This window comes from Stegostoma tigrinum, chromosome 25 (genome assembly GCF_030684315.1).
Source record: "Stegostoma tigrinum isolate sSteTig4 chromosome 25, sSteTig4.hap1, whole genome shotgun sequence".
NCBI classification, from domain to species: domain Eukaryota; kingdom Metazoa; phylum Chordata; class Chondrichthyes; order Orectolobiformes; family Stegostomatidae; genus Stegostoma; species Stegostoma tigrinum.
This window is the reverse complement of record NC_081378.1, coordinates 14803019-14830045: the sequence shown is the minus strand read 5'-3', so window position 1 is coordinate 14830045 and position 27027 is coordinate 14803019. Positions and strand designations below refer to the sequence as shown.

The window sequence follows — 27027 nt, the reverse complement described above, 5'->3', positions numbered from 1 at the left end:
GGTTGAGCCATTTGGTTTCCATGAACCTGAAAAATGAACAGAACTAACAAGGCTAATGGTAAACATCCCACAAAAAAGGTCAGAATAATGGGTGGCTGGAGCCCTCCACCTATATTAAGTCCCTCCCCCTCCTGACTGACTTACTTCATAAAAATCTGTTGAGATGTACGTTACGCCCCCAACTTAATCCTTAAAACATTTTTTTAAAAAAAAAAGGCCAAAACAGATGTCCTGTTGCAGAGTGCATTACACATCTGGCTTGCATCTTTGAGGCAGTACCACAACATCATCACAAAACTGCTGGTTCCAAATCCAATTTAAATTGAGATCCGATGAATACATAGTGAATAATCTGGCAGGAAAACAATGCACTAAATAATAAATCTACTTAACTGTGGTTTGAATGTACATTTCACATGATGAAAAGGTATGTCGAACTGACTGACTGAGCTTTTTGCAACCTGGTAACTTGTTTCAAGATGTAGCATTAAAATACACCAGGGAATTCTCTATGCTGCCAAATGTATCTCCTAGGTCTGTGGGTTCTTCAAGTGCTTATGGTGTTTAGTGCGTATGAGGAGTCTTAACAAGGAGTTAAATAGAGGAAAGATGATGATACTGTGTGCATTTCTGCAGCAATTTAAAAGTGATAAAGTAGCTCAACAATACTACAAAGACTGCTGGGATAACCTAGCCTTAGGTTAGTTTTCCATGAACGCTACTTTATTTGCAGCAACTATAAAATTCTATCTTCTCACCCTGGCACACAAATCTACAGGACACAATCGGGATGGGTGAAATTGTTTGCTTTCAATCCAGTACAGCATGTGGACATCACTACCACCTTCATCAGGACAGGCAATAAGTGCTGGTGAGCCAAAAAAACAAACCATGTTTCAAGAGTGACTAAAAGCATGAACCTTTTCAGATCCTTCCACACCGATATCCATCAGAAAAATAAAGTTGGGAGGGACGGATGCTAACTATTATTGTTATCTAGTTTATAAAAAGTTTATAAAGTGATCTCCTCCCCAAAGTCTTAGAATTCAGAAATTCAGATGACTTCTAGGTTTCTCTCCTCTCCCTGCATGGTCTTTCTATGGACCTGAAAGAATGGTAGTTTGTTAATGTTGGAGAGAAGGTTGGGTCCTGACGGTCTGAAGTTTTTTTTTGTACGGGGAGGCCTTCAATCATTTCATGGAGAATGTTGCTCTTGCTTGAACAGACACTTTCTTTCTCAGCAGTATCTTGACTTTCCACAGTGTTGTCATATGTGCTACATTTTCAGTTTATATCAGTGGCTTTTTGTTCTCAATCCATCTGTAGATCTGTGCTGTAGCAGCTAGGCTTTTTCATTTCAACTTGTTGACCAGTTTGGACTTGTTTGTTCTCCCATAGAAATTGGTGAAATCAACTTATTTACTTCCTCAACTGAACGATATGAAGATTTCTTCTTGCAGCATACATTTGAGGATGGGATGGTCTAGTGGTATTATTGCTCCACTACTACTCCAGACACTTGGGTAATGTTCCAGGGACATGGGTTTGTATGCTGCCATAGCAGATGGTGAAATCTGAATCTTTAAAAAAAAATCTGTAATTAAGAATCTAATGAAGACCATGAAACCAACATTGATTGTCAGAACTTATCTGGTTCACTAATGCCCTTTAAAGGAAGGAAACCGTTGGCCGAATGTGATCAGATCTACATCACACTAGACACACAGAAAATGACTGATTCTTAACTACTCTCTGGGCAATTAGGGAAGGGCCATAAATAATGGCACAGTCAGCGACACCCACATCCATACAATGAATTTAATGAAGTGTTATCCATAATGATTGTTAAACAAACATTCTTCTTAGGAAGTTAGGGAAGTCTGATATTCCATTTTGAACTTGACACCTCCTGGTCATTTCAGCATCCAATGTGTGACTTAAATTTGTCATAACTAATAGTTCACAGTAATAAAAGTAAAACAGTGCAGATGCTGAAAAGCTGAAGCAGAGAATGCTGGAGAAACCCAGCAGGCCTGGCAGCATCTGTGAACATAGAAATAGAGTTAACATTGAGTCCAGTGTGATTTATCTTTGGAACAAGTTTTCACTGTAATGTGTTGCATTATGACTCAATTCAGTCGGAGATACTTCAGTTGTCTCAAGTAGAGTATACTGTTCAGTTCTATACTGTCCAATTCCTTCCCCTTTGCCTTCCTTTTCAAAATTATTTTGGTACTTGTAACGTGAACACTGCAGTTATAGCATTTCTGTCAAACCAATACTGTCGCAGTTTTCTATCTCGTCAACTGTTTGAAACAAATTTCTTATTCCAATGTAACTAATATCAGGGAATTCTGCTCGTTAGGTTTCATCATGAGCTCACTGAATCCAATGAAATCATTTTCCAAATGTTCCTTGACTGGTTGTGCTGTGAACTGTTGTTGTTTAACCTTTTCCTGCTTTTGAATGAGATTGAGGTCAATACATTCCTTTCTACTAGGACATACAAGTTCTCCAATATTTGATGTTTGCAGAACACATTTAAATTTAAGTGCAAAACCCCCAGGTCATTGTAATTGAACTTTTGCCAGATGTAAGCTGTCTTATGTCAACCTAAGCTTGCTATCAAATGATATTGAGACATTTGCTCTTGCATCTAAGTCGAAATTTGTGAGATAAATGTCATCCTGCCAAAAAGTCTAGCCTGGGTCACTAATTTCGTCTTGGAACACCAGGTTGGTCTTCTACTTGTAACTGCACTATTTCTTTGTGTGGGCAGTTCTTTGATATTAAGTTTTTCTGAAAGTGATCTGTAATTTTATAATAAAGCATTTAGTTTTAACAGTTGGACAATGTCCATGGATGCGAGCTTTCTTTGCTACACAGCATTGTGTTACGACACAGAGACTGACAGCTGAATCAAATCAGTCTCCCTACCTCTGTATGTACAACACACTTCAAAAGACACTCAAAATTGGCTCCAATGGTTCCTAAGCAATCCCAGGCTTTGTGAAAAATGATTCTAGACCCCAGGGTTGTAATTTAAACTAAAGGAGCTGAACCAAATTAAACAAGATAATCTGATTAATACACAAAAGACAGAGATAAACACAGTTAAAGGCTGCCAGCCTAACCATCCATTATCAGCTATCGGAAGTTTACAGAATAGACTAAGGTACAAGTTACTGAATCTTCCTCAGCACGAACTGAAAATGTGGCACCGATAGGCATTTTCAGCAAAAAGGTTTTTCTGAAAAAGGGTCCAGACCCGAAACGTCAGCTTTCCTGCTCCTCTGATGCTGCCTGGCCTGCTGTGTTTCTCCAGCTCCGCACGTTAACTCTGATTCCAGCATCAGCAGTTCCTACTATCTCTCACAATTAAAGGATAAATTACAAAGAAAATGAATAACAAAACTGGCACAGTGGTACTTAAGTAGGTTTCACAGTTCATTATTCAGCCGGCATAAAGATTATTTGGTTGATTTTTCTGAAAATGCCTATCAGTGCCAGACCTCCAGCTCATGCTGAGGAAGATTCAGTACCTTATAACTTAGTCTATTATGTCAACTTTCAATAGCTGATAATGGGTGGTTAAGTAGACTGCTCTTAAATCTTTGTGCTGTAGCATCAACAGCTAAAACTCCTCCACTCAGAAATACAGACCAAAAGCCAGTTCAAACTCTCCATTCCCCTTCCCCCAGCTATCAGACTTGATGGCACTAATTCCCAGGTACTGACCTTGTTAGTGGCCAAATATGAGAGATCTCATTAAACATATTGCTTTCTCCAGTGTTGAAGAGTCTGACAAACAGTTGATCAACAGACAACCTGCAACTTACTTCTAGGCCTGGTCTTACAAATGAACAACAGCTTGTTTGCTCCTGTTCCTTAATACAAGCTGCTGTCCACAGTCCAAAGGTTACCTACAACTCATATTTCACACCTCCAAAACAAAACTGATAAAAGAATAAACACAATTTTAAAAATTAGTAAGGGTTCTAACAATCGACAAGGACTTACAATGCCTGGAATCTGTCCCATTAACTGCAGTAGCTTATCAAATATCTTTACTGTGGTTCTGTGCCTTGAGAAATGAACGCATTCTAAAGACCACCTCTGTTAAGTTTGATTTTTCCTTTGATTGATCTATGATGCTTCCAAACCTCTGCCTTACTCGCTGTCTGAATAGCCTTTTCTAATGCCAGATCTTCTTTGAATGGGCCAAAGACTTATCAGCACTACCAAAAACATTTAAAGTCTTGAATGAATTCTGGCTTCAAATCCCCATATTTGTACCTGTCCAGTAGTCTGTAGAAATCAGAGAAATCATCTGTGAATCCTGCCAGATGCTGTATTGTTACATTAATCTTTCTCCTTCAATGATGTCATGAGTTTTGAGCTTGAAATAATTGCGGTCACATTTCAGGTTTTTATTGTTCGGGGGTTGGAGTTTTAAAATAGGGTAGTCTTGGTCTTAGTGTTTAAGAAAGGATACACAATTAAATTTTATCCTTTCAGTTCCACATACAACACTCTTCACCATCTCCAGACTTCAATATCTCATATTCCACTGACCACAATGACTTAAGGTCTGCACTGAACAGAATACCAACATCAACTTCCTTCACTATAGTTCCAGGTTTCAGATCTGTTGTGCATGAGTTAGCTCACAATGTGTCAATCCAGATCCAAAATGTAAAATCTTCAGAAGCTGTTGAATAGATTCAGATTGAGCTTGTTCAGATGCAGTTAAGAATGTTAAAACTCATCATGATGCCTGGAAGAGCCATACATTCTGAGATATTTTTATGTTTAACTGCTACAGGATACATGTCCTAGTAGCAGGCATTAAATTGAGCACAGCATGCCCATTCTAATGGAACTTCTACTAATGGCTGCAGAGGTCAGTGGAGTAAAGAGAATTCGTCACCCACCACAGGAGCGAAAGTACTAAAGTGATATAAAAGCATCTGATTGCATTATCATGTGAAGAGATCTTTGAATACTTCCCTCATTAGTTAAAATCAAGTCTCTCACAGCAGTGATTATTGTAAATGGCCAGATAAGTACCTTAAATTTGAGTCTGACCTTCTCAGTGTGCTGTTACGCTGTTACTTTTTAAGTTTGTTTGTAACAGATACATGAAAGTCAAGTTTGACCCCGTGATGTACATACACTCAAAACAGATGCCACATTTCTGGTAATTTTTACTTTATTTAATTATGTTTTAGTATAAATCCATTTACAGGAAATTGGATAAATGTGTGAGGGAGACAGGAATTTAAACATGTTGATGAATTACATGAAGAAAGATGGGAGGAAATGGGGAAACAACTGCTGGGTTGAAAGACTTATTTCTATGCTGTAATTATTTTTGGAACTTTAAAAAAATTCCATCCTATGTTTGCATCTCTTTCTGATTTTAGTTCTGCTTAAATGTTATTTTCTATATTCACATACCCTTTACTAAACCAAGATGATAACAAGGTATAGAGCTGGATGAACACAGCAAGCCAAGTAGCATCAGAAAGGCTGACATTTCAGGCCTGGATCCTCCTTCAGTAGTTTTCTGAAGAAAGGTCTAGGCCCGAAATGCTAGCCTTCCTGCTCCTCTGATGCTGCTTGGCCTGCTGTGTTCATCCAGCTCTACAACTTGTTATCTCAGATTCTTCAGCATTTGCAGTTTCCACTATCACGAAACCTAGGTGGCTTGACTATGGAGAAATTATGAAATACTTTAACCATGGTCCTTGCTAAGTTCAAATTATGAAAATCCACAAACCATATGGTGCCCTATAGGTATACATCCCCTAAATTTTGTTCCTATATCCTAGTAGCACAACTGTAAATCGAGGAAAACTACACATATTGCTGTGTTTAGGCATTAAACAAAATAATGAAACAATTTTTATCTAAAAAACTGAGAATAGAGAAACAGATAGTACCTAATTTCACTGTGTTCGACTGTTAAGAGAAGGTGGCCACTTTAGCCTGCCCACGTACATTGTAAGATATGGCAACTTGCATCTTTTCAATCCCAGCTCCCTGCTTTTTGCAATGAAGCACAGCATGCCATGAACTTTGCACCGTTCTATTTTATATAATGTCACAATGAATTCTTTCACTGCAAAATACACAATCTCTTGGCAGCTTCCTCAATGACCCATGGTTATAGTAACTCTTGGGATACTATCAAGTTTTGCAGCGGACAGCTACAGCCCAAAGATTTGGCTGAGGCACTACAAGTGACTTACACAAGCAATTTAGGAGTAGAAAAAGTTATCGTGAGTTCACTGCTGATGGCTGCCACTAGTGACTCCTACTGTAAACTTCACTTGTACATTTGTTGTTTGAGGTAAGGATCATGCTCAATCGTGATGTATCTTTCCAATGTGCTCTGTCAACTCAACCAAAAGGGCGAATTGGATAAGGTACTGAATGTTTGCTGGAGCCCATGGAACTGCAAAATTCAGAAGAATGAAATCTAGCTTCCTCTAAAGTACTGCTGAACAATTTTGAAAGAGGGTAACTAGTTCTGGTATCTTTCTCAATTTTTAAGACATTACACAAACATTTTTTAGGGCAGGAGTTTAAAAACCAGCAGATTCAAACTTGGAACTAAAAAAAAACACTGTCCCTCCCTTGCCCCCCAAGCCCTAACTCTGAACTAAATAAAAATCATTAAAAATACAAATAATTTAGTGTGTTGTAGCATCACCGTGCACTTTACACTGCATCATTCAACCTTTCAAAAAATTGTGTAGGTCGAATGGACAGCAATGCTGCAGACAACAATGATAGAAGTATTCTCCTCTTGACCCTGAGAGCAAGCATGCAGATTCAGTGATAGAGCAAAAATGAAGATTTATGCCTTCAATCTATATCTTGCTCAGGCAGCCTGTCAAAACCACAGTTCTAATTAAAATAATCAATCAAAAAGCTGGAGGGGAGGTGGATGTGGATGAGAAGCATCAACAGTTCTGTGTCAACAGATACGAGAACAAAGCCAGGCTTGAGACAACTTACAGGTCAGTGTTCACACTTTTACTGGTCTAGCAGTTGCAGAATTAATTACTGTTGCACACCTCACTGCTAATTTGAATTTATAGCAGCAAAACACAATCACATGTTAAGAAGCAGCGACACATACCTACCTGACTCCAAAGGACCGTTTTAATAGATTTTGCTGCAAATGTGGATTAGGTACAAGATGATAATTATTTCAGTTTTGTCTGTTCAATTTTTCAGACTGACAAGCAATTTTTCCAGGACGAATCATTAGTTGTCAATGTGGGTATGATGCTGCTTAATGTAACCCTTCTAAAAAGGTGGGGTGCACATACTTCAGCAGTCTTTGGCATACTCAGGCAGCAGTATGAAAAAAAATCAAAGCAGGCAATACGATTTCATTTTGCTTGTGGCAGCTTATTTCTTATTCTCATGTATTGCCTGCCCCTCGTTGCCCTTCAGAAGGTGGTCCTGAACTGCCTTCATGAACTACTGCAGTCCATATTCTGTAAACTGACCCACAATGACTTGAAGGAGGGAATTCCAAGATTCTGACCCAGCAACTAAAGGAATAGCGATACATTTTCAAAGATGCATGGTGTCTTTGATAGGAACTTGCAAATAATGTTATTCCCATGTATCTGCTGCTTTTGTCCTTCTCGATCATAGTGGTTGTGGATTTGGAAGGTGCTGTCTCAGGATGTCCAGTGAACTTCTGCAGTGCATCTTGTACATTTGATGCTCAGTTGCTGCAATATTGGGTGGATGCTTGTGGGTTTAGTGCCAATTAAGTTGGCTGCTTTGGTGGCATCTGCAAACTGGAGGGGCAGCACCTTATATTCCGCCTCGGGAGCCTGCAGCCCATTGGCTTAAATGTGGATTTTATCAGTTTCAAAATCTCCCCACCCCTGACCTCATCCCATGACCAAACCTCCCTCTCATCCTCACCTCCTTGACCTGACACAACCTGTCGATCTTTTCTCCCACCTCACTGACCCAATCCCCACCACTGTCGACCTGCACTCACCTATCACCATACAACCTACCTTCCCCAGCCCCATTCGTCCTTTCAATATTTTCCCAGCTTCCTACCCCCACCGTATTTCTGAAGAAGGGTCCCAAGCCGAAACATCAACTTTCCTACTCTTCTGATGCTGCCTGGCCTGCTGTGTTCCTCCAGCTCCACACTGTGTTCTCTCTGATTCCAGCATCTGCAGTCCTTACTACTTCTAGGAACAGCATTGATGTTGCTGTGACATGTCAGAATCAACTGTCAAAGAATTTTATTAGAGGTGACTTGAAGCAGTTTTTAAATGACATCTCATCCAGTTCTGATTTTGGGGGTCCATTAGCCAGTCTCCCATGTTCACACTGTGAGATCCAGCTTCCTCATTCTTTCTAATTCAGAATTGTTCATCCTGTTTTTGTAGGTACACAATCCCACCTCCAGAATACACAGTTGATTTATCAGGCTAAATTACTAACTTGTATATGACAGCAATATCTGAGAATTGAAACTAAAATAGAATGTAGAAGCTTGAAAAAGGTGACCCAACAGGTTACTGTATTGAAATTTAATGCAACAGATCAATAGCAGACTGAAGAAACTGACAGTTCACACAAAAGACTAACGAGGTCTGAATGCTCTGAATAATCCAATGTAGCTCAATACAGCACCAAATTGTAGCACTTTGTCATTCATTGAAATTGATCAGTGGATAGAAAAGGTGGTTCAACAGGAAATTTAACAAGCTGCAAAACACTCCATAATTTAATTAGCTGGCCAATTGCGAATAACTTTTGGTAATCATTAGCATTAAGCACTGTAAGTGTCCTGGTACAAGTTGCTTTTAGACAGACCTTATTTAATTCAGATTCTGGGAGCTGGCAGAGAAACAAAAATATTGCAGATGCTAGAAATATGAAATACAAAAAACACTCTTTGACACAGTGAGGACTAGTTTTATCCAGTGAGGACTAGATAGAAGAACAGCCAATATTGTTCCTTTAAGTAAGCCAACAGGGATAATATTGGAAGTTAAAAGCTGGTAAGCCTTACGTCAGAAGTAAGGAAATTACTGGAGGAAATTCTGAGGGACATGATTTATTCACATTTAGAAAAATATGGATTTATTAGTAATAGGCAGCATGCCTTTGTTTAGGGGAGGTCATGCTGTACAAATTGGATTGAGTTTTTTGATGAAGTGACAAAGATGATTGATGAGGTCAGAATGGTGGATGTTGTCTGTACTGACTTAATCAAAAGTCACACGACACCAAGCTATAGTCTAACCAAGCTTTAGGAACGCTGCTGCTTCATCAGGTGAAGTGAAGGGAGGCGTACTGGCAGTACGTGGACTTTAGCAAGGCCTTTGATACAGTTCCTCATGGCAGACTGATGCAGAAGGTGAAGTTACATGGGATTTGTAGTGAGCTGATAAGATGAATACAGACTACCTAGGTCACTGGAGACAGTAGCAGTGGAAGGGTGTTTTTCTGCCTGGAAATCTGTGACTAATGGTGTTCCACAGGGATCGGTGCTGGGGACCCCGATATGTATCATTTGGAGGAGCATGTAAGTGATCTGATTACTAAGTTTGCAAATGACAAAGATTGGAGAGCTGCAGATAGCTAGGAGGATTGCCAGACGATAAAGCAGGATATAGGTAGGTTGGAGAATTTGGGCAGAGAAATGGCAGATGGAATTTAATCCAGACAAGCGTGAAGTGATGCTTCTTAGAAGGTTTAATGCAGAAGGGAAGGAGACAGTAAATGGCAGAACCCTCAGAAGCATCAACATACAGAGGATTCCAGGCATACAGATCTATAGTTCCCTGAAAGTAGCAACACAAATAGTTACGGCGACATGTGACATGCTTGCCTTCATTGGTTGGATATAGAGTATAAAGATTGGCAAGTAATGTTTCTGTTGTATGAAACTACAGTTAGATCAGATTCAGAATATTACAGTTCAAGGCACTACAGAAGGATGTGGAGGCCTTCATGAAGGTATAGAAAAGGTTTACCAAGATGTTGCCTGGTTTGGAGGGACTTTGGACAAAGTTTGTTCTCACTTGAACGTCAGGGGCTGTGAGGTGACCGGATATAGATTGACAATTCATGACAGGCATGGATAAAATGAATTTGAAGAATCTTTCTCCTATGGTAGAAACATCAGTTCCTAGGGGAGGGAGGTTTAAGGTCTAAGGGGGAAAATTTAAAGGAGATGTGAGAGGCAATTAGTTATTTAAACGCAGAGGTTGGGAAGCGCCTGAGATTTGCTGCAAGAGGTGGTGCTAGAAACAGATACAATAGAAACATTTAAGAGGCATTTTGATAATGTGAATAAGCAGAGAATGCATCCCTGTGGAGGGAAAAGGTTAAGTTTAGAAAGATGCCATGGTGTCAGCACAGACTTTGTGGGCTGAAAGGCCAGGTCCTGTGTTGTACTGTTCCTTTTTTTTTTAAAAAAATCTACAGGTTGGTGTACAGTGCTGACTTTTCATGTTGAAAAACCAAAATAGCATTAGTAATTTTCTGAAGAAGGGTCCAGACCAGAAACGTCAGCTTTCCTGCTCCTCTGATGCTGCCTGGTCTGCTGTGTTCATCCAGCTCTACATCTTGTTATCTCTGACTCCAGCATCAGCAGTTCCTACTATCTCTACATAATTGTTGTGTTATGAATAATTAGTTGAATTTTTAAAGCGACATTTTTAAACTAATTTCCTTTAGATTTTTCAGAATATTTTACCTTTCACCCTTTATCCTATGTATCCTGATCTTTCACGTGCTGCATAAAAGCTACGAGAAACAACTGTACTCTTTCGACATTGGATGGCTGGCCTTCTGCTCTATTCTGGGAATAACCAATAGTGACTGTTGTACTTAGGTACAGTACCACTGTACATTGATGGAAGTGCAACATGTGTTACAGATTGGTAAATCAACAAGGCTTATGTTAAGATTGGAGCATGAGCACACTTTCTTGGATGATGACTACAAACTCTAGTCCATTTACTTTTTTGTTCTAGCTTTCTAGCATCAGCTGTATTTTACAAGATGAAAATCAAGAAAGAAAAGAATTACATTAAATTCAAATCCTGCAAACGTGGACTAACAGTTAGCAGGCTGACCTTGATATTGCTGCTAGTCCTGCATCAGTTGTTGTGAGTATGATGCAAAAGCAACTTTAATGTGAGTCCATGGTGGAGATATAAGAAATAGTTGTGAAGTGCGGAGAACCAAAGCTTAAGTAGACATTTCCTCTGACCTATTCAGCATCTTTATAACAGCAGCATTCTTTGTATCTCAAAGCAAATATTGTGAAATGTTCTCTTTAAAGAAAGGGTTCATTTAAAGTTCAGAAAGAAGCTATTTAACCAAAGCTTAACACGTGATCATACTCACCTATTCTTAAATGCCAGTTTCTGTTTCAAATATGAACTCTGGTAGTAAACTCCAAAGCCTCAACCTTTTATGATAAAGGCCTATATCCTTTCCTCCAGTTTCCTGTTGTCACTAACATTTTTTTTGTAGAGCTATGTCCTTGAATTACAAGGGAAACCCATCCCAGGAGGACTCTTGCTGACAAGTAGTCACGAATGCTGAACAAATCAGTTTTAGTATGTAGTCCACATTAAGGAACTGGATCTCAAGACAAAATTCAAAAGAATATTGTCACCTGCTAGAAGACATACCTGCATTTGTGTTAACACTTATGGAATACCACTAGCTTAATTCAAATGACACTTGAATATCATTATGAAATTCTATCATATGCAAAGTGTGCAATGCAACATGCATGTGTTATATGCCAAAACATTCCTACCTGAAGGAGGGGTCGTTGCACACCCAAAACTTTCATTGTATCAGCACTGGCCAACACTTTCAAAGGATCGGCAACTTTGGTTGCAGCCTCGATTTCTTTATTGACATCAAGATGCACCTGATTTAGGAAGAAGTTCTTGATATACATGGTGAGGAACTCACGCAGTGGGCACTGCTTGCCAGAACCAGTCCACATGGCAACTTCAATCTCCTGAATGAATCTAAAAGAAAAGAAAAGAATCTTGGAATTCACTGTGTATTTAAACCAAAGAACTGCATTAGAGGACTGTATGTCCAGTTATCACAGTATGAACATTTTTTGCAAAGTCAGTCTTAAAGCTGAATAATTATAATTGTACAAAGTATATCTTTTATTGACAAGTTGAGTTGTCAGTAACATTCAACTCCTATAAACTAGCAAACCGATGTTACTTTTAGATGTTGTACTTTACACAGAGCACAGTCATAGTTCCTTTTCCATGACAGACATACTTCATTGCCATATGTAGTCCGACTCCTTTCCTGAGCTATAGCATGAAAGTCACAAAAGGGCTCAGAAATTGAGTTACCATTTGAGCTAAAGGTTGAAGAGGCAGGTTATAGCAGAAATGCTTAGAGATTAATAGGTTTTATTTGAAAAGCATCAGTAACTCTGGATGACTGTGTTTCTATGTAAGGTCATTGTTGCATTTTAGATTTTTTTCATGTTTTCCCCACCAATCCTTTTCTGGAGGCTTTAATTACCTGTCTGGGACAGAAATCAATGAATACTCCCAGTATCTTGCCTTAAGTGGTCATTCCTTGAATGTGCCTCCATAGTCATTTATCAGTTATTGCCATTTACTATGAATAAGCACATTTCTAATAGGGAGCCTTGTATCAAATTTAGATTTAGGAATTCTACGTAATTGCCTTAGATGATCAAACATTTGATGGAATTTGGCAATGCAAAGCATCCTTACTGACAACAATAACAACAGTGTGGAGAAATTTTTTCTGAAGAAGGATCCCGACCCGAAACTTCAGCTTTGCTGTTCGGCTGACGCTGCCTGGCCTGCGGTGTTCCCCCAGCTCCGCACTGTTATCTTGGATTCCAGCATTGGCAGGCCTTACTATCTCTTACTGACAAGTTATGTGGCATACCAAAGCTGAGGTGATGATATTCTGCATAAATTATCTAAAGAGGAAAACATTTCTTTGAACACAATTGAAAGACTGGGTCGAGCAAAACTTACCATGAAAACCTTTTTTAGCAGATATTGAGAATAAAGCCCAAGGAAACAGAATAACCCCCAAGCACTTTGATTATAAGGGAGAATTAAAGCTATCACTGAACTTGGATACAGTTCAATAAACCTGTTATCTATGGACAGTTAACTTAGGAATGTGCAACTTACTAATAGTTTGCTTAATTTCCAACAGCTCATTTTAACATCAGTTGTAGCACTCGAGTTATTGTGCTGCAATCAATACATGGTGAAGTGGACGCATATGTACACACAGATGTAAAAATAAGGCAAAGTGAAATATGTTTTTGCGCCTAGCTCAGCCTGTATCTCATTAAGATCATTCTTCTAATTAGCTGCTTTAAAACTGAAAGTGATTCCTTATTTGAAAGCAGATGACAACTTAGTGTGCAGCCCAGGCCTGTCACACAGACCTAGGTCAAAAAATGGTCCATCTAAAATAAAATGAATAACAGCTGTACAGGCTAAATTAATCATGATCAAATTCGACGCAAGTAAAAAATCTTCATGATTTACTTTTGGAAGTAGAGATTTTGGTTTATTGCATTGCCTATTTAAGAAAAGCATAGAACACTGGCTACCTTAATAATAATTTTCTGTTCTTCTTCTGGCTTAAGAGCGAAAACACAATCTCAACTTCTCATTGTCAGATTTCCAACATATATATGTGAATGAATCTCCAAATCCAATCAGATATTATCATTTCCCTTTTCCTCAAACTCAACAATCCGATATTATCGTCCAGCTGATCATAATGACTTTATCCTTTGGTGAAAACAGCATTCACAAAAAAAAAGTCAAGTCACACTGAACAGTAAATAAAATGAATACTGGACAAGGTGATGAGTTTAACGGCTACCCTGGCAACTTTCAAAATTGAATTAACGCAAATCTTCTCATTTGAGATTGAGCATAACAACAATGGGACCTGATATTGTTCTGTTTTTTAATTCCTTTAAAGGTAGGGAAACCCGCCAACCCTTACCAATTCTAACCTACCTATGATTCTAGTACATACAGCAAGATTGACACTTAATAGATCCTGAAGTCAGTTTAAAAAAAGGTAGTGTATCAGTCAGTTTTAAATGATCGGCAATAAGTGTAGCCTGTACTGGCCCAGGCTTACATAAATCAACTTGTGTTATGAGTTGTTCATTTCTGATTTTTTAATGATTTTAACTGATCTCAGTAATTCAAAACCTGTACTTTTTGGGGGGGGGGGGGGCACTGTTGCTGGTTCCTTGGTAAGTCATCATCCTGTACAAAATGGCCAATCATGTCTGTTTAGACTGAGAGAACTAGAAAACAGATCAAAGACGATCTGCAAATTACTGAACAAGTAATTTTGTTTTGAGTCATTCAAGGACCATTGATTTTTTTTTGATGAAAGTGAACATTATTGATAATCAAAAAGAACTAAACAGAGCATGTACTGTTAAATTATGCTGTGAACACTTTTCCACTTTTTATTTGTCCCTAAGAATTCCCTTATACAACACGTGCATTATTTTCACAGTATCCCTACAGTGTTGAAACAGCACTTTGGCCCGTCAAGTCCACACCAACCCTCACAGCATTCCACCCAGACCCATCTCCCTACCCTTTCCCTGTAACCCACTGAACCTACACACCTCTGGACACTATGGACAACTTATCATGGCCAATCCAGCTAGCCAGGAAAGTGGAGCATCTGGTGGAAATACATGCAGACACAGGGAGGCGCCAGAGGGTGGAATCGAACCCGGGTCCCTGGCACTGTGAGGCAGTGTGGCTAATCGCTCAGCAACTGTGCCACTCTTTACTTTAGGGACTAAAATAAAGTCTTGACACAACCCTCTGGATCTTACTTGAATTCTCCCCAGTGTCCCAGATTCATTGGAAAGATCATCATTAAGGGATCCTCCCATGAGTTTTTTGGCTACATGATCCTTCATCTTTTATGAACCTCACCAGTGAGGATATCTTAGCCACTTTTTAAGATTGCTTGCAGATACCCTACGTCGACATCACAGCTTTTCACCTTAACTCGGTTGACTAATTCATTCAAAAATCTCTCTGAAAACCACTGCAGATTTCTTCCAAACTGTTCTTCCATCAACAACCCGATTCAGGTTGCAAGTGTTATGAAGTTGGGTAGAGTGATTGTGAAGCGGAAGGCAGGAAGCTAAAATGTGTGGTTGCTTTAAGAGATTTGTGCTTTGTCTGTACTTAGAAATTCTTGAAAAAAAAAATGGCTGTGTGCAGCAGCTGAAGTTGCCAATACAGAGAGCCTCAAAAGAATGAAACAAATGTACCAAAAAAAAAGCCTTACAGGTGGCAGGCAAAACAGCAGTCTGGTTTTGATGTTGTAAAAATGAGTTTGAATTGGGCCAATTATTTTAAAACCAAACTGAACGTTTCAATACCAAATAAATGTAAAAACTGATGAAGTTGACATCCTGAAACCAATTATATTATTAGAATTTGATTATGTCATTACAGATATACAAGACGAGGAAAGCCAACCATCGTTTGAAAGAGAGAGATGACTGCCACCTGTCCTCAGAGAAAGCCCATCGAATTAATCAAACGTACCATGGTATTTTAGCTCAAAGCCCCCATTGAAGAAATTGGAGATAAAAATTGCCAACATCAGGATTAACGGAAAAGAGGTGTTTATGAAGAGACCAGATGCGACAGACTATTTCAGACGACAGTTTGTGCTAACTTGGAGAGATTAAGTTACAATTTATTGCTTATTAATTGGGTTTGTATTAGTGGGATTTGTCTTTATCAAAACAGCATTCCAATAGAATTTAGACCAGGTAGGGAGTAGTTGGTAGTCTAGAAGGGAACTGTTGGTTTGTTAGTAACTTTGTTAATTTGTTCATTGTTGGGTTAAATAAATACATTTATTGTTAATTGTAAAGTGGAGTCCAGGGATTTTCTTCCTTTTAACCACTCTTGATAGATTACGAGCAGAAAGGCAAACTTCTCTCGGTGTTTGGGGGTAATTATTAGAGGGAAATGCCCACTGCTGTCATAACAGATCAGGGTTTGTGTTTTAGTTTAATTATCAGAGTGGTTTGGCCATTCCTTGTGCATTCTAAATCGAGCTTTATCCTGAAATCACAATTTCCATTGCAATATGGCATTCTTTGGAATTGTTTAAGAAGTATAAACTAATTATTTTACTGTCAGCTCAACTCTGATCTGGCAAAGCATACTAATGATCGATATTGCTAATGGAATTTTATGACAATTTCTCCAGAATTCCTGTTTCTACAACATGGTTAGAGATGGATTATTCATTGTTCAAAATTTTTATCACCACTGACCTTGCACATTGAACAACATTAAACACAAGTTCCTTTTGAAAGAATTAATGTAGGTTTGTTTGAGTTGTATTGACATCACAGTTATTTTTACAGATGTCCAACTGTCTTACCTTTAACACTTGAAACCCAAAAGAAATGTTTTGAAAACTGAAAGTTATATTCTGAAAGACAAACTACGAACAAGATTTTCACAACGACACAGGTAGGACAGGGAATGTAACGGCATTGTAGCTTGTGAATATTGGAAGAATTTGATTGATCTAAGTTGAGCCTATTCCCACCTGACATTAATTTGTACACTTTCCAAGAAGAATCGATCGACACTGGATAACAGCGAGTGCCCTGGTTGACCTTCACTCTTCAAAAATTTGAGTATCAAGATCAGTTGTAGCACCGAACTGTTGAATTGCTTGAGATTAGCTTAAGAAATCTGGAGTACGTGTTCAGCTAAAGAACTTCAATTCAGCATGAACACAACAAATTTAATCGAGATCTGGTTCAAACACAATTATAATGTGAAATATATTTACCATCTGTAGGTAATTTAAGATTTTGGGATCACCTTATAAACTAAGACCCTGACTAAATTGTTCAGAATTAGCAAAACTGATTGGCTAACTATTCACGTGCTGCATCTTTATTGGCTGACCTAATGAAGGGTAATGGTGGTAGGATAAACCAATTAGTACAGCTTTGTCCTGGGCTTAAAAATTGTTGGATTCTGGCACTAACATAACAAATGTCAGTTTCCAACTTCCGAAACTGTAGGGGCCCTGTTATTACATTTAATATACCGTTGGTCTTGCATGTGATTACAAAAGCAAAATAATCATAACGATTGGATAAAAGCAGTTTCCTCAACAGTTGAAAATGCTGAATTCTCTCATCAATGAGCAAAAGGCAGAGACCTACTCTTCATTCGGAAAGAGACAGAAAGAGAAAACAACTTTGCCATTTCACACAAAGAGAGAGAGTGTGGCTGTGCAAATCTACAAGAGACTCGGGAAGTATTAAGCCACTAGACGTAATAGGAACTGCAGATGCTGGAGAATCCGAGAGTCTTGAAGCTTGTGAAATCCACATTGATACCATTGGGCTGCAGGGTTCCCAAGCTCAATACGAGTTGCTGTTCCTGCAACCTTCGGGTGGCATCATTGTGGCACTGCAGGAGGCCCAGGATGGACATGTCGTCTAAGAAATGGGAGGGGGAGTTGAAGTTGTATATTGCAAACCGAGTGTAGGTGTTCTGCAAAGCGGTCCCCAAGCCTCTGCCTGGTTTCCCCAAAGTAGAAGAAGCCACAAGCTTCAAAATCTCCTCTCGCCCTACCGCATCCCAAAACCAGCCCAGCTCATCCCCCGCCTCCCTAACCTGTTCCTCCTACCTCAAGCCACACCCCCATTTCCTACCAACTAACCTCATTCCGTCCCCTTGACCTGACCTATCTCCTCCCTACCTCCCCACCTACACTCACCTTTACTGGCTCTATCCCCGCCTCTTTGACCTGTCTGTCTCCTCTCCACCTATCTTCTCCTCTATCCATCTCCAATCTGCCTGCCCCCTCTCCCTATTTATTTCAGAACCCCCTTCCTCTTCCCCATTTCTGAAGAAGGGTCTTGGCCCAAAACATGAGCTTTCCTGCTCCTAAGATCCTGCTTGGCCTGCTGTGTTCATCCAACTCTACACCTTGTTATCTCTTAAGCTGCTAGATGCGTTGACTTTCTCCAGAAGTCTGTCTTTAAGTTGCATATTATTATTGTGTTGTCCTTTTTTCACTGACATTAATCAACAAACTCAGAATAATTACTGCGTTGAAAATTCAGCCTAGGAATCATTGGAGCTCAGCAAAAGAGATTTAAAGGCAGTTTTAAATCAGCCTCCAAAAGAAATTTAGTATTGATGTCAAGATTTGGAAAGAAATTATCAAAGACAGCAAGCTATGATGATTGCGTACAGAGAAGGTGTCAATGGTTCCAAACATCTTAAAGGATTGACAAAGAAACAGGGAAATGTTGGTTGAGGAATGAATATTGTTCTACTCTTTTTATCCTTATTATCCTCAAAATGGCACCATATTGTAGTGACAAAATACTTTTCACTGTATCTTCAAGATAAATGTGACAGTACATAAATCATTCATTTATCATTCAATGAAGAATGAGCACTTTAACACTGGTCTAACCCTTGAATGGTTTGACCTTCAACTACAACTGAAATAACTAAACAGACACCTGTACCATGTCAACTAGTCAAGCTACTCATGGAGAAGCCTTGATATAGAGCTAACTCAGAGAGCTGGATCCATGTGAACAGGATGTCTGACACTCCTGTTCTTATCTGTCAGCCAGGACTCCCTGATTGGACCAGATCAACAGCCCAATCAAGGAACTCATTTATTTATGCAGTCCACCTGGCCGATCTCCTTACACTCACAACTAGAGCCAAAGGATTAGATCTAAGCTCTGCAGTCCTGGCACATCCAGTCATGAGTAGTAGTGGACAAACAAGTCAATGGAGAAGTCAGCTCCATAAATATCCCCATCGTCAATGATGGAAGAGACCAACACATTGGTGCAAAGATCAGGCTGAAGCATTCTCACAAATCTTCAGCCAGAAGTGCTGAATAGATGTTCCGTCTCAGCCTCTTCCAATGGTCCCCAGCATCACAGGTGCGAGTCTTCGGTCAATTCAATGTACTCTATGTGATATCAAGAAACAGCTGGCACTAGATATCACAAAGGCTATGGGCCCTGACAACAATCTGGCAATAGTACTGAAAACTTGTACTCTAGAATTTCCTACACCCCTAGCTAAGTTGTTCCTAATAACAGGTCCCCTACAGTTTCAGAGGTTGGAAACTGATGTTTGTTATTTTAGTGTCAGCAAGGTGCGACAACACTGGCATTTAACTGACAATGTGGAAAATTGCCCATGTATTTTCTGTACACAAAAAGCTGGACAAATCCAATCTGTCCACTACCGCTTAGTCAGTGTCTTCTCAATCATCAGTCGATTAATGGAAGGTGCTATCATCAGCACCTGCTGAGCAACAGCCTGCATACTGACATGCTGTTTGGGCTCAGGCAGGGCCACTCCGCACCTAACCTCACAATGGCCTTAACTCAACATGGATAAAAGAACTGAATTCTAGAGGTGAGGGGAGACTGGCTGCCCTTGACATCAAGGCCACAGTTAACCAAGCCTGGTATCGAGGAGTCCGAGCAAAACTCTCCAGTCCACGAAGTCATACCGAGCACATAGGAAGACGGTTGTTGTTGGACATCCTGGAGTTGAGATGACTGACATCTCTGCAGGAGTTCCTCTCAGTCTTGTGATGAAGGGAAGGTCACTGATGAATTTGGTTGGGCCTAGGACAAGGTCAGAAGTCAGGACTTTCACTTATGTTTGCACAATGTTCAGCACTATTTGCAACTGCTCAGATACTGAAGCAGTCCAGTCCAAATGCAACAAGATTTGAACAATGTACAAGCTTGACTGACGAGTAGCGAGTAACCTTTGCATCACACAAGTGCCAGACAATGACCATCTCCAGCAAGAAACAATCTAACTACAGGTCCTGACATTGAAAGGTGTTACCATCACTGAGTCCCCCATTATAAATATCTTGCAGTTTACTATTACCCAGAAACTCAACTCAAATAAATATGGCTAGAAGAGCAGGTCTGAGGCTATGAACACTGCAGCAAGTAGTAGCACCTCCTGACTGCCCAAAGTCTGTCCATGTTCTGCGAGGTACAAGTTAGAAGTGTGATGGATGAGTACATCTCCAACCATACTCAAGAAGCTTGACACCATCCAGGACAAAGCAACCCACTTGACTGGCACCATATCCACTTCCACCACTGACACTTAGTATACATGGCTGCAACTACCTACAAGATGCAGTGCAGAAATTCACCATAGATCCTGAGACAGCACCTTCCAAACCCACGGCTACTTCCATCTATAAAAAGGACAAGGGCAGCAGATAAATGGGAACACCGCTACATACGAATTGGGTTCCCTCCAAGCTACTCACCATCCTGACTTGGAAGGATATTAATGTTCCTTCACTGCTGCTGGTTCAAAATCCTGGAATTCACTCCATAATGGTATTGTGGGTCTACATATAGCACAAAGAACTGCAGCAGTTCAAGAAGGCAGCTCACCACCATCTTCTCAAGGACAACCAGGGAACAGTAATAAATGCTGGCCAGCCAGCGACACACACATTCCACAAGTGAATAAGAAAAACTGATCAACGTAAATGCATTTTAAAACCAACATGTTCAGACATAACATCACTGGGGGAAGTGCAATTTAAACCCAGACTTTCTAGCCCACTACCGTTGTGCCACAGAAGACCTTGATCAATACATATACTTAGCTCAACTTGCTTCGCTAAGATTCCAGTTTAAAACTTGTAAATCATGAGGCTATTCCAATCTACTTAAATGTTCAGATTTGTTCTTGAAGTGTAACAATTTATTCAAAAAGAGAGAGAGAGAGAGAGAGAGAGAGAGAGAGAGACAGAAAGCAGGAAACTACAGATCAATTAACAACATCTGTAATAGGAAAGGTGTTAGAAGTTATTATAGAATACATTATGACTGGGCACTTAAAGTTAGAGGTCATCAGACAGAATAAATATGGCTCTGAAATAAATAACTGGATACTGGAAATCTGAAACAAAGAACAGAAATTCATGGAGAAACTTAGCAAGTCTGGCAACATCATAGACTCAAAATGATACCCCATTTTTCTGTCCACAGAACCCGCTGAGTTTCAAGCACTTTCTATTTTTGGAAAAATATTGCTTTGTGGAAGGTGAATTTTATTTAACCAACTTATTTAAGTTCATTGAGGAGGTAACATATGGTATGGATAAAAAGGAACATAAAAATGTACTATTTTCAAATTTCCAGAACACACTGCATAAGGATCCATATCAAAGGTCGTTGAGAAAAATAAAAGATTATGCTGTCGGGATTAACACGTTGAGATGGACAGAGGATTGACTTGGCTAATGAAATAGAGTAAAAGGATAAATGGATCACTTTGTCATTGGCAAGATGCAATGAATGGTGTATCATAGTGTTCAGTGCTGGACCCTCAGCATTTTTCACAATTTGTATTAATAACTTGGTTGAAGGTATGGTTGCTAGGTTGTCGAGAGGACCAAGGTAGAGGGAAATTTATAGAGTAGATAAATGGGCAATGATCTGGAGAACTGTGCATAGCAGCAGTCTCCAACCTTTTAAAACACAAGATTGTTTGAATTTAATTGCAGCCCAGGATTGACCTAATTAATAGAGACAGTAAGAACTGCAGATGCTGGATAATCTGAGATAACAAGGTGTAGAGCTGGATGAACACAACAGATATCTGAAGAATGGTATCGGCCCGAAACGTCAGCCTTCCTGCTCCTCCGATGCTTTTTGGTCTGCTGTGTTCACCCAGCTTTACACTTTGTTATCCTTCACCTAATTAACAGTGTATTTTCAGTGGTATATACATCTAATACCTATATATAGATAGAGACACACACAGACAGTGGGGGAGAAGGGGTGAAGAGAGAGCGCGGGAGAGAGCGAGCCCGCGCGCAGGAGCCGAGGGAGGGTCACACGAGAGACAGAGAGGAAGAAAGACAGAGAGGAAGAAAGACAGAGAGGAAGAAAGACAGAGAGGAAGAAAGACAGAGAGGAAGAAAGACAGAGAGGAAGAAAGACAGAGAGGAAGAAAGACAGAGAGGAAGAAAGACAGAGAGGAAGAAAGACAGAGAGGAAGAAAGACAGAGAGGAAGAAAGACAGAGAGGAAGAAAGACAGAGAGGAAGAAAGACAGAGAGGAAGAAAGACAGAGAGGAAGAAAGACAGAGAGGAAGAAAGACAGAGAGGAAGAAAGACAGAGAGGAAGAAAGACAGAGAGGAAGAAAGACAGAGAGGAAGAAAGACAGAGAGGAAGAAAGACAGAGAGGAAGAAAGACAGAGAGGAAGAAAGACAGAGAGGAAGAAAGACAGAGAGGAAGAAAGACAGAGAGGAAGAAAGACAGAGAGGAAGCGGGGAAGAGAGAGAGAGGAAAAAAAGAGGGGAAAAGGCGGGGGAGAGACAAAGAACGGGGGGGTAGACAAAGAAAGAAGAGGGGAGAGAAAGAAAAGAAGAGGGGAGAGAAAGAAAAGAAGAGGGGAGAGAAAGAAAAGAAGAGGGGAGAGAAAGAAAAGAAGAGGGGAGAGAAAGAAAAGAAGAGGGGAGAGAAAGAAAAGAAGAGGGGAGAGAAAGAAAAGAAGAGGGGAGAGAAAGAAAGAAGAGGGGAGAGAAAGAAAGAAGAGGGGAGAGAAAGAAAGAAGAGGGGAGAGAAAGGGAGGTTGAGGGTGAGGGAGAGATGGGGTTGGGGGGTGAGCATGAGCAAGTGGGAGGGCAAACGCTTGCAACAAAAGAAGGGGAAAAAGCTCTTCCAGTTGTAGAATGCTTTGGAGGGACCTCTTCGGGAGTAGTAAGTTCAATATTGGGGACTAAGTATCTGAATAGGTGCACTGCCACAATTTCCCGTCAATGATACCTGCAGTAGAGAAATGGCTGCAAAAAAAACTTTGCTTAGTATTCCTTTGAATTTTAAAGTTTGGAAGTATCTGTAGTTAGGGTATTTGAAATGAAGAAGGTATTTGGTCGGATTTGTATAGTTTCCATTCATGGAGGAAGAATTTCCACGTAAGTGGAGAAAGCCTGAACATGGAAAAGATTTTTAAAATTAGAATGGAGACATTAAGGCAACAATAAAAAACAAAGCAAGTTTTCGAATCAGGAAAAGTGGAAATCTGGAGTTCAGTCTCAAAAACAGCAGGTGCATGCTGGTTTTCAATTGCAAAATACGGCTGAATGGCCTACTGCTATTCATTTGCTGGGGTATGATAAGTTACCAGACTGCATTTGTCTACGTTTGGGGTAGTGTCCACTTCACCTGCCATTTTTCAGACTTCTGGCACTTCAGGGATTAATTTCTCAAACATGAACATCTGTAGAAATTTTCATCAGTGATCTTCATTACTGTGTAGAAATTTCAGTCACTTCAAAACATTGCAGCCAAACCCTTCTGCACATCCACTTCATCCACCTTCAGTCTACTCTTTATTTATTCGGGTCCAGATTATGTCTTCCTTTTTCCTGACTGAAGGCAGACAGTCAATTTTCAATGTCTTTGAAAATTATTGTCTAAATTTTGCAAAAATTGAAAATTTTGCAAGATAGATTGATTTAATTATTTTATGGAATAAAGTTCCAAATTATGGTATCAAAACAGGTATGAAGAGGAGATGCTGTGGGTCAGCCATAATCAAATTAAATGGTGGAACATGCTTGATGGGCTGGATGGCTTCTTCCGGTTTCTGAGATGGAGTCACATAAAACAGGTGCATATGGTATTACAAACGAGAACAAGCAGCTGCAGTGCCTGTGAATTCCCAGTTGCTTTCACATAATCTCTCACTGGAAATAATCGTTATGGATTGAAAGGTAAATGGATTTCTCTCCTTTCCCTCCTCCATTAAATAAATTAATAACTTGAGTGAAGTCAAATGAGTGAGTGATTCCTTTGCTGAAACAATTCCTCCAATATAATTGCAGTTAGGCTGGAATAATTTGCTTAGAAGGAGTTTAAGAGGTGATGTAGTTTTTCTAAATCCAAGAACAACAGATGGAATGCAAAACTGGCAGCAACTGCTTTCAAAGTAACACTCTTCATACTATTTATAATTAGAAAACGTCACCACCTCTCTTCTTCAAATACAAGTAGCACCACCTAACAGGAACCTTTTCTGAACAACAAATTACACTGTCAGGACGACTTTCATGGAAACACGGTGATGAAATTTTCAGAGTGGTATCCAGAAGCCCCAACAAAACGAAGACAAATGAGAATAAGGGTGAAACCTCTCTGTTAGAATCATACCTGGTGCAAAGAAGATGACTGTGGTTACGAAGTTCAATCATCTTAGTCCCAGGACATCACTTCACAACTTTCTCAGGGTAGTTTCCTCAGCCTATGTACAGCTACTCTGTCAAACATCTGCCTTCCTTCCCAAGGTCAAAAGCAGGATTTTCATTGATGACTCGTCAACGTTGAGCATTATTCACGACTGCTCAGATTCTGAACAGTGTCTATATGCAGCAAATCTTAGAATGACATTCAGACTTGAGCTAAAAGGTGATAAGTAATGTACATACCACAGAAGTACCAGAAAATGACCATCTCCAACAATCCAACCGCATACCTCGCCTTCATTTCAATGGCATTATCAATATCCTGGGGCTGCCACTGAACAGAAATTGATTGGACCAGCTGGGTCAGAGGTTGGGAATTCTGTGATGACTAACTCACCTCCTGATATCCCAAAGCCTGTCCACCGGTCTACAAAACACATCACAAGTATAAATATACTCCACTTGCCTGGAGAAGTGCAGCTTCAAGAACATTCAGGAAGCTCAGCACCAACCATAAAAAAAAGCAGCCTGCTAACGATAATTGGAATCCTGTATCTAACCAATTCAATACTAGAGCGAGAATCATCAACATTACATTGCTCAAAAGAGCAACATGCCCTTTTCCCATAACTGCAAAGTTCAGTGGCTGACACTTATTTCACTGTACAGATCTGACACATAACTTAAAGATGTCCAACTGAATGTACACTTTAATCTCAAAGACAACATATTTCACTATGGTCTCGATCAGAAATATTTACAAGATTTTATAAAAGGAATGAATAGCTTTTTCATCTGTTTGCATTATGAAAGTCAAACATTACAATTAATTGTGTTTGGGTTTAACATATTCAAATCTGAGCTGTTTATGCCTCATTTTCTCTATCTGGCAATATCGCTGCAATTAAATTCATACTCCTCAAATTTATAAACCCCAGTTCAAAGAACTTCAAGTTGACAGTTGAAATATGAGCTGTACAGTTGGTTGGCAAGTTGTCATGAAGAAGGCAGATAAATGAAAGCAAGAGGGAAATATTTCCAGTGTAATATACTGTTGTGGAATAAAAAGATTAAAACATTTTTTTAAATGCTTATGATTGGCACTGGCATAAACTCAAATGGTAGTGTGTAACTGAAGCACATTTGTTAACAATTGTTGGAGATTGGCACTGCTAGGATCAGGATAGCCAAAAGGACTGAAAGACCAGTCTGCAAATTAATCAATTTTTTCATCAGCTATGTGACATTGTCTAGATTTCCACGTGAACCATCTGGAGAAGATTATGGCTTTCTTGAGTTAGTGTCTATAAATTTATATAAATAGAACATATAGAACGTAGAGCAATACAGCACAGAACAGGACCTTCGACCCTTGATGTTGCGCCGGCCTGTGAACTAATCTAAGCCCCTACCCCTACATAGATTACAACTTAATTTAACGATTTTAAACTCAATCCCTCCAGCCGTGACAGACAAAATTCCATTTGCCTCCTTAATTGCCTGTTGTACCTCCAAACCAGTCTTCTGTGATTCATGCACAAGGACACCTAGATCCCTCTGCAGAGCACCATGTTGCAATGTTTTACTGTTCAAATAATAGTCCCTTTCACTATGCTACGAATCACCTGTAGTGGTTATACATGTGAAGTTAAAACTAAGTGCTATTTATTGGTGGTGACTGGACCTGGTACATAGATAAAGAGAATTTGCACTTTAACTCAGAAATATGAAAATAGAAGCAGGACTAGGTCTTTCAGCCTTCCAAGCCTGCTCCACCATTCAATATGATCACACAAATCAATACCCCGTTCCCAATTTGCCCCAAATACTTTCATCCCTTTAGCCCCAAGAACTTTACGTAACTTCTTGCTGAAAACATTTACTGTTTTGGCCTCAACTGCTTTCTGTGGCAGAGAATTCCACAGGCTCACCACCCTCTGGATGAAGACATTTCTCCTCATCTCGGCCTTAAATGGCCTCTGTATCCTGGGACTAAGACATTTGGTTCTGGACTCCCTGGTGATTGGGTACATCTTGGTATCTTTGTCATATCATGCCCTGTTTAAATTTATATATTTCTGAGAGATTCTCTCCCTATTCTTTTAAAATTCCAGGGAATATAATCCTAACTACATGTCAGTCCTGCTATCCCTGGAATCAGTTTGATAAAACCTGTTTGTATTCTCTCAACAGTCACAACATCTTCCCTCAGATTAAGGAGACAAACTGCACAAATGCTCCACATGTGGTCTCACCAAGTCCCCATACATATGCAGTCAGAAATTTTATCCTCAAATCCAAATCGCTAGAAAGGTCAACATACGACTTGCAGTGTTCACTGCCTGTTGCATCTGCATGCTTAATTTCAGTGACTGATTTACAGGACACCCAGGTCTCACTACACCTGTCCCTTTCTCAATTGATCATAATAATTTAGTAATAATCTACCTCCCATTCTTGGTTACCAAAGTGGATAACCTCACATTTATCTACATTTTATGTCATTTGTCATGCATTTCAGCAGTGACTCAACTTGTCCAAATCAAAATGAAGGCATCTCTGCATCCTCCACACAATTCACCCTCCCAGCTTTGTTATCTGAAAACTTGGAGATAATGAGTTTCATCAGCTAAATCATAAAAACATATTGTGAA

The 27027-nt window shown here is 39.7% G+C and overlaps 1 protein-coding gene across 2 annotated transcripts in view; it reads right to left on the bottom strand.

Annotated features, from left to right (window-relative positions):
- Nucleotides 1-27027, bottom strand: part of exoc4 (exocyst complex component 4) — a 449005-nt gene that overhangs the window by 176682 nt on the left and 245296 nt on the right. For both annotated transcript variants that reach the window (XM_059654495.1, XM_059654496.1), the window contains one exon: nucleotides 11837-12056. In XM_059654495.1, coding sequence (XP_059510478.1) covers nucleotides 11837-12056 — 220 coding nt within the window. The remainder of the gene's footprint in view (nucleotides 1-11836; nucleotides 12057-27027) is intronic.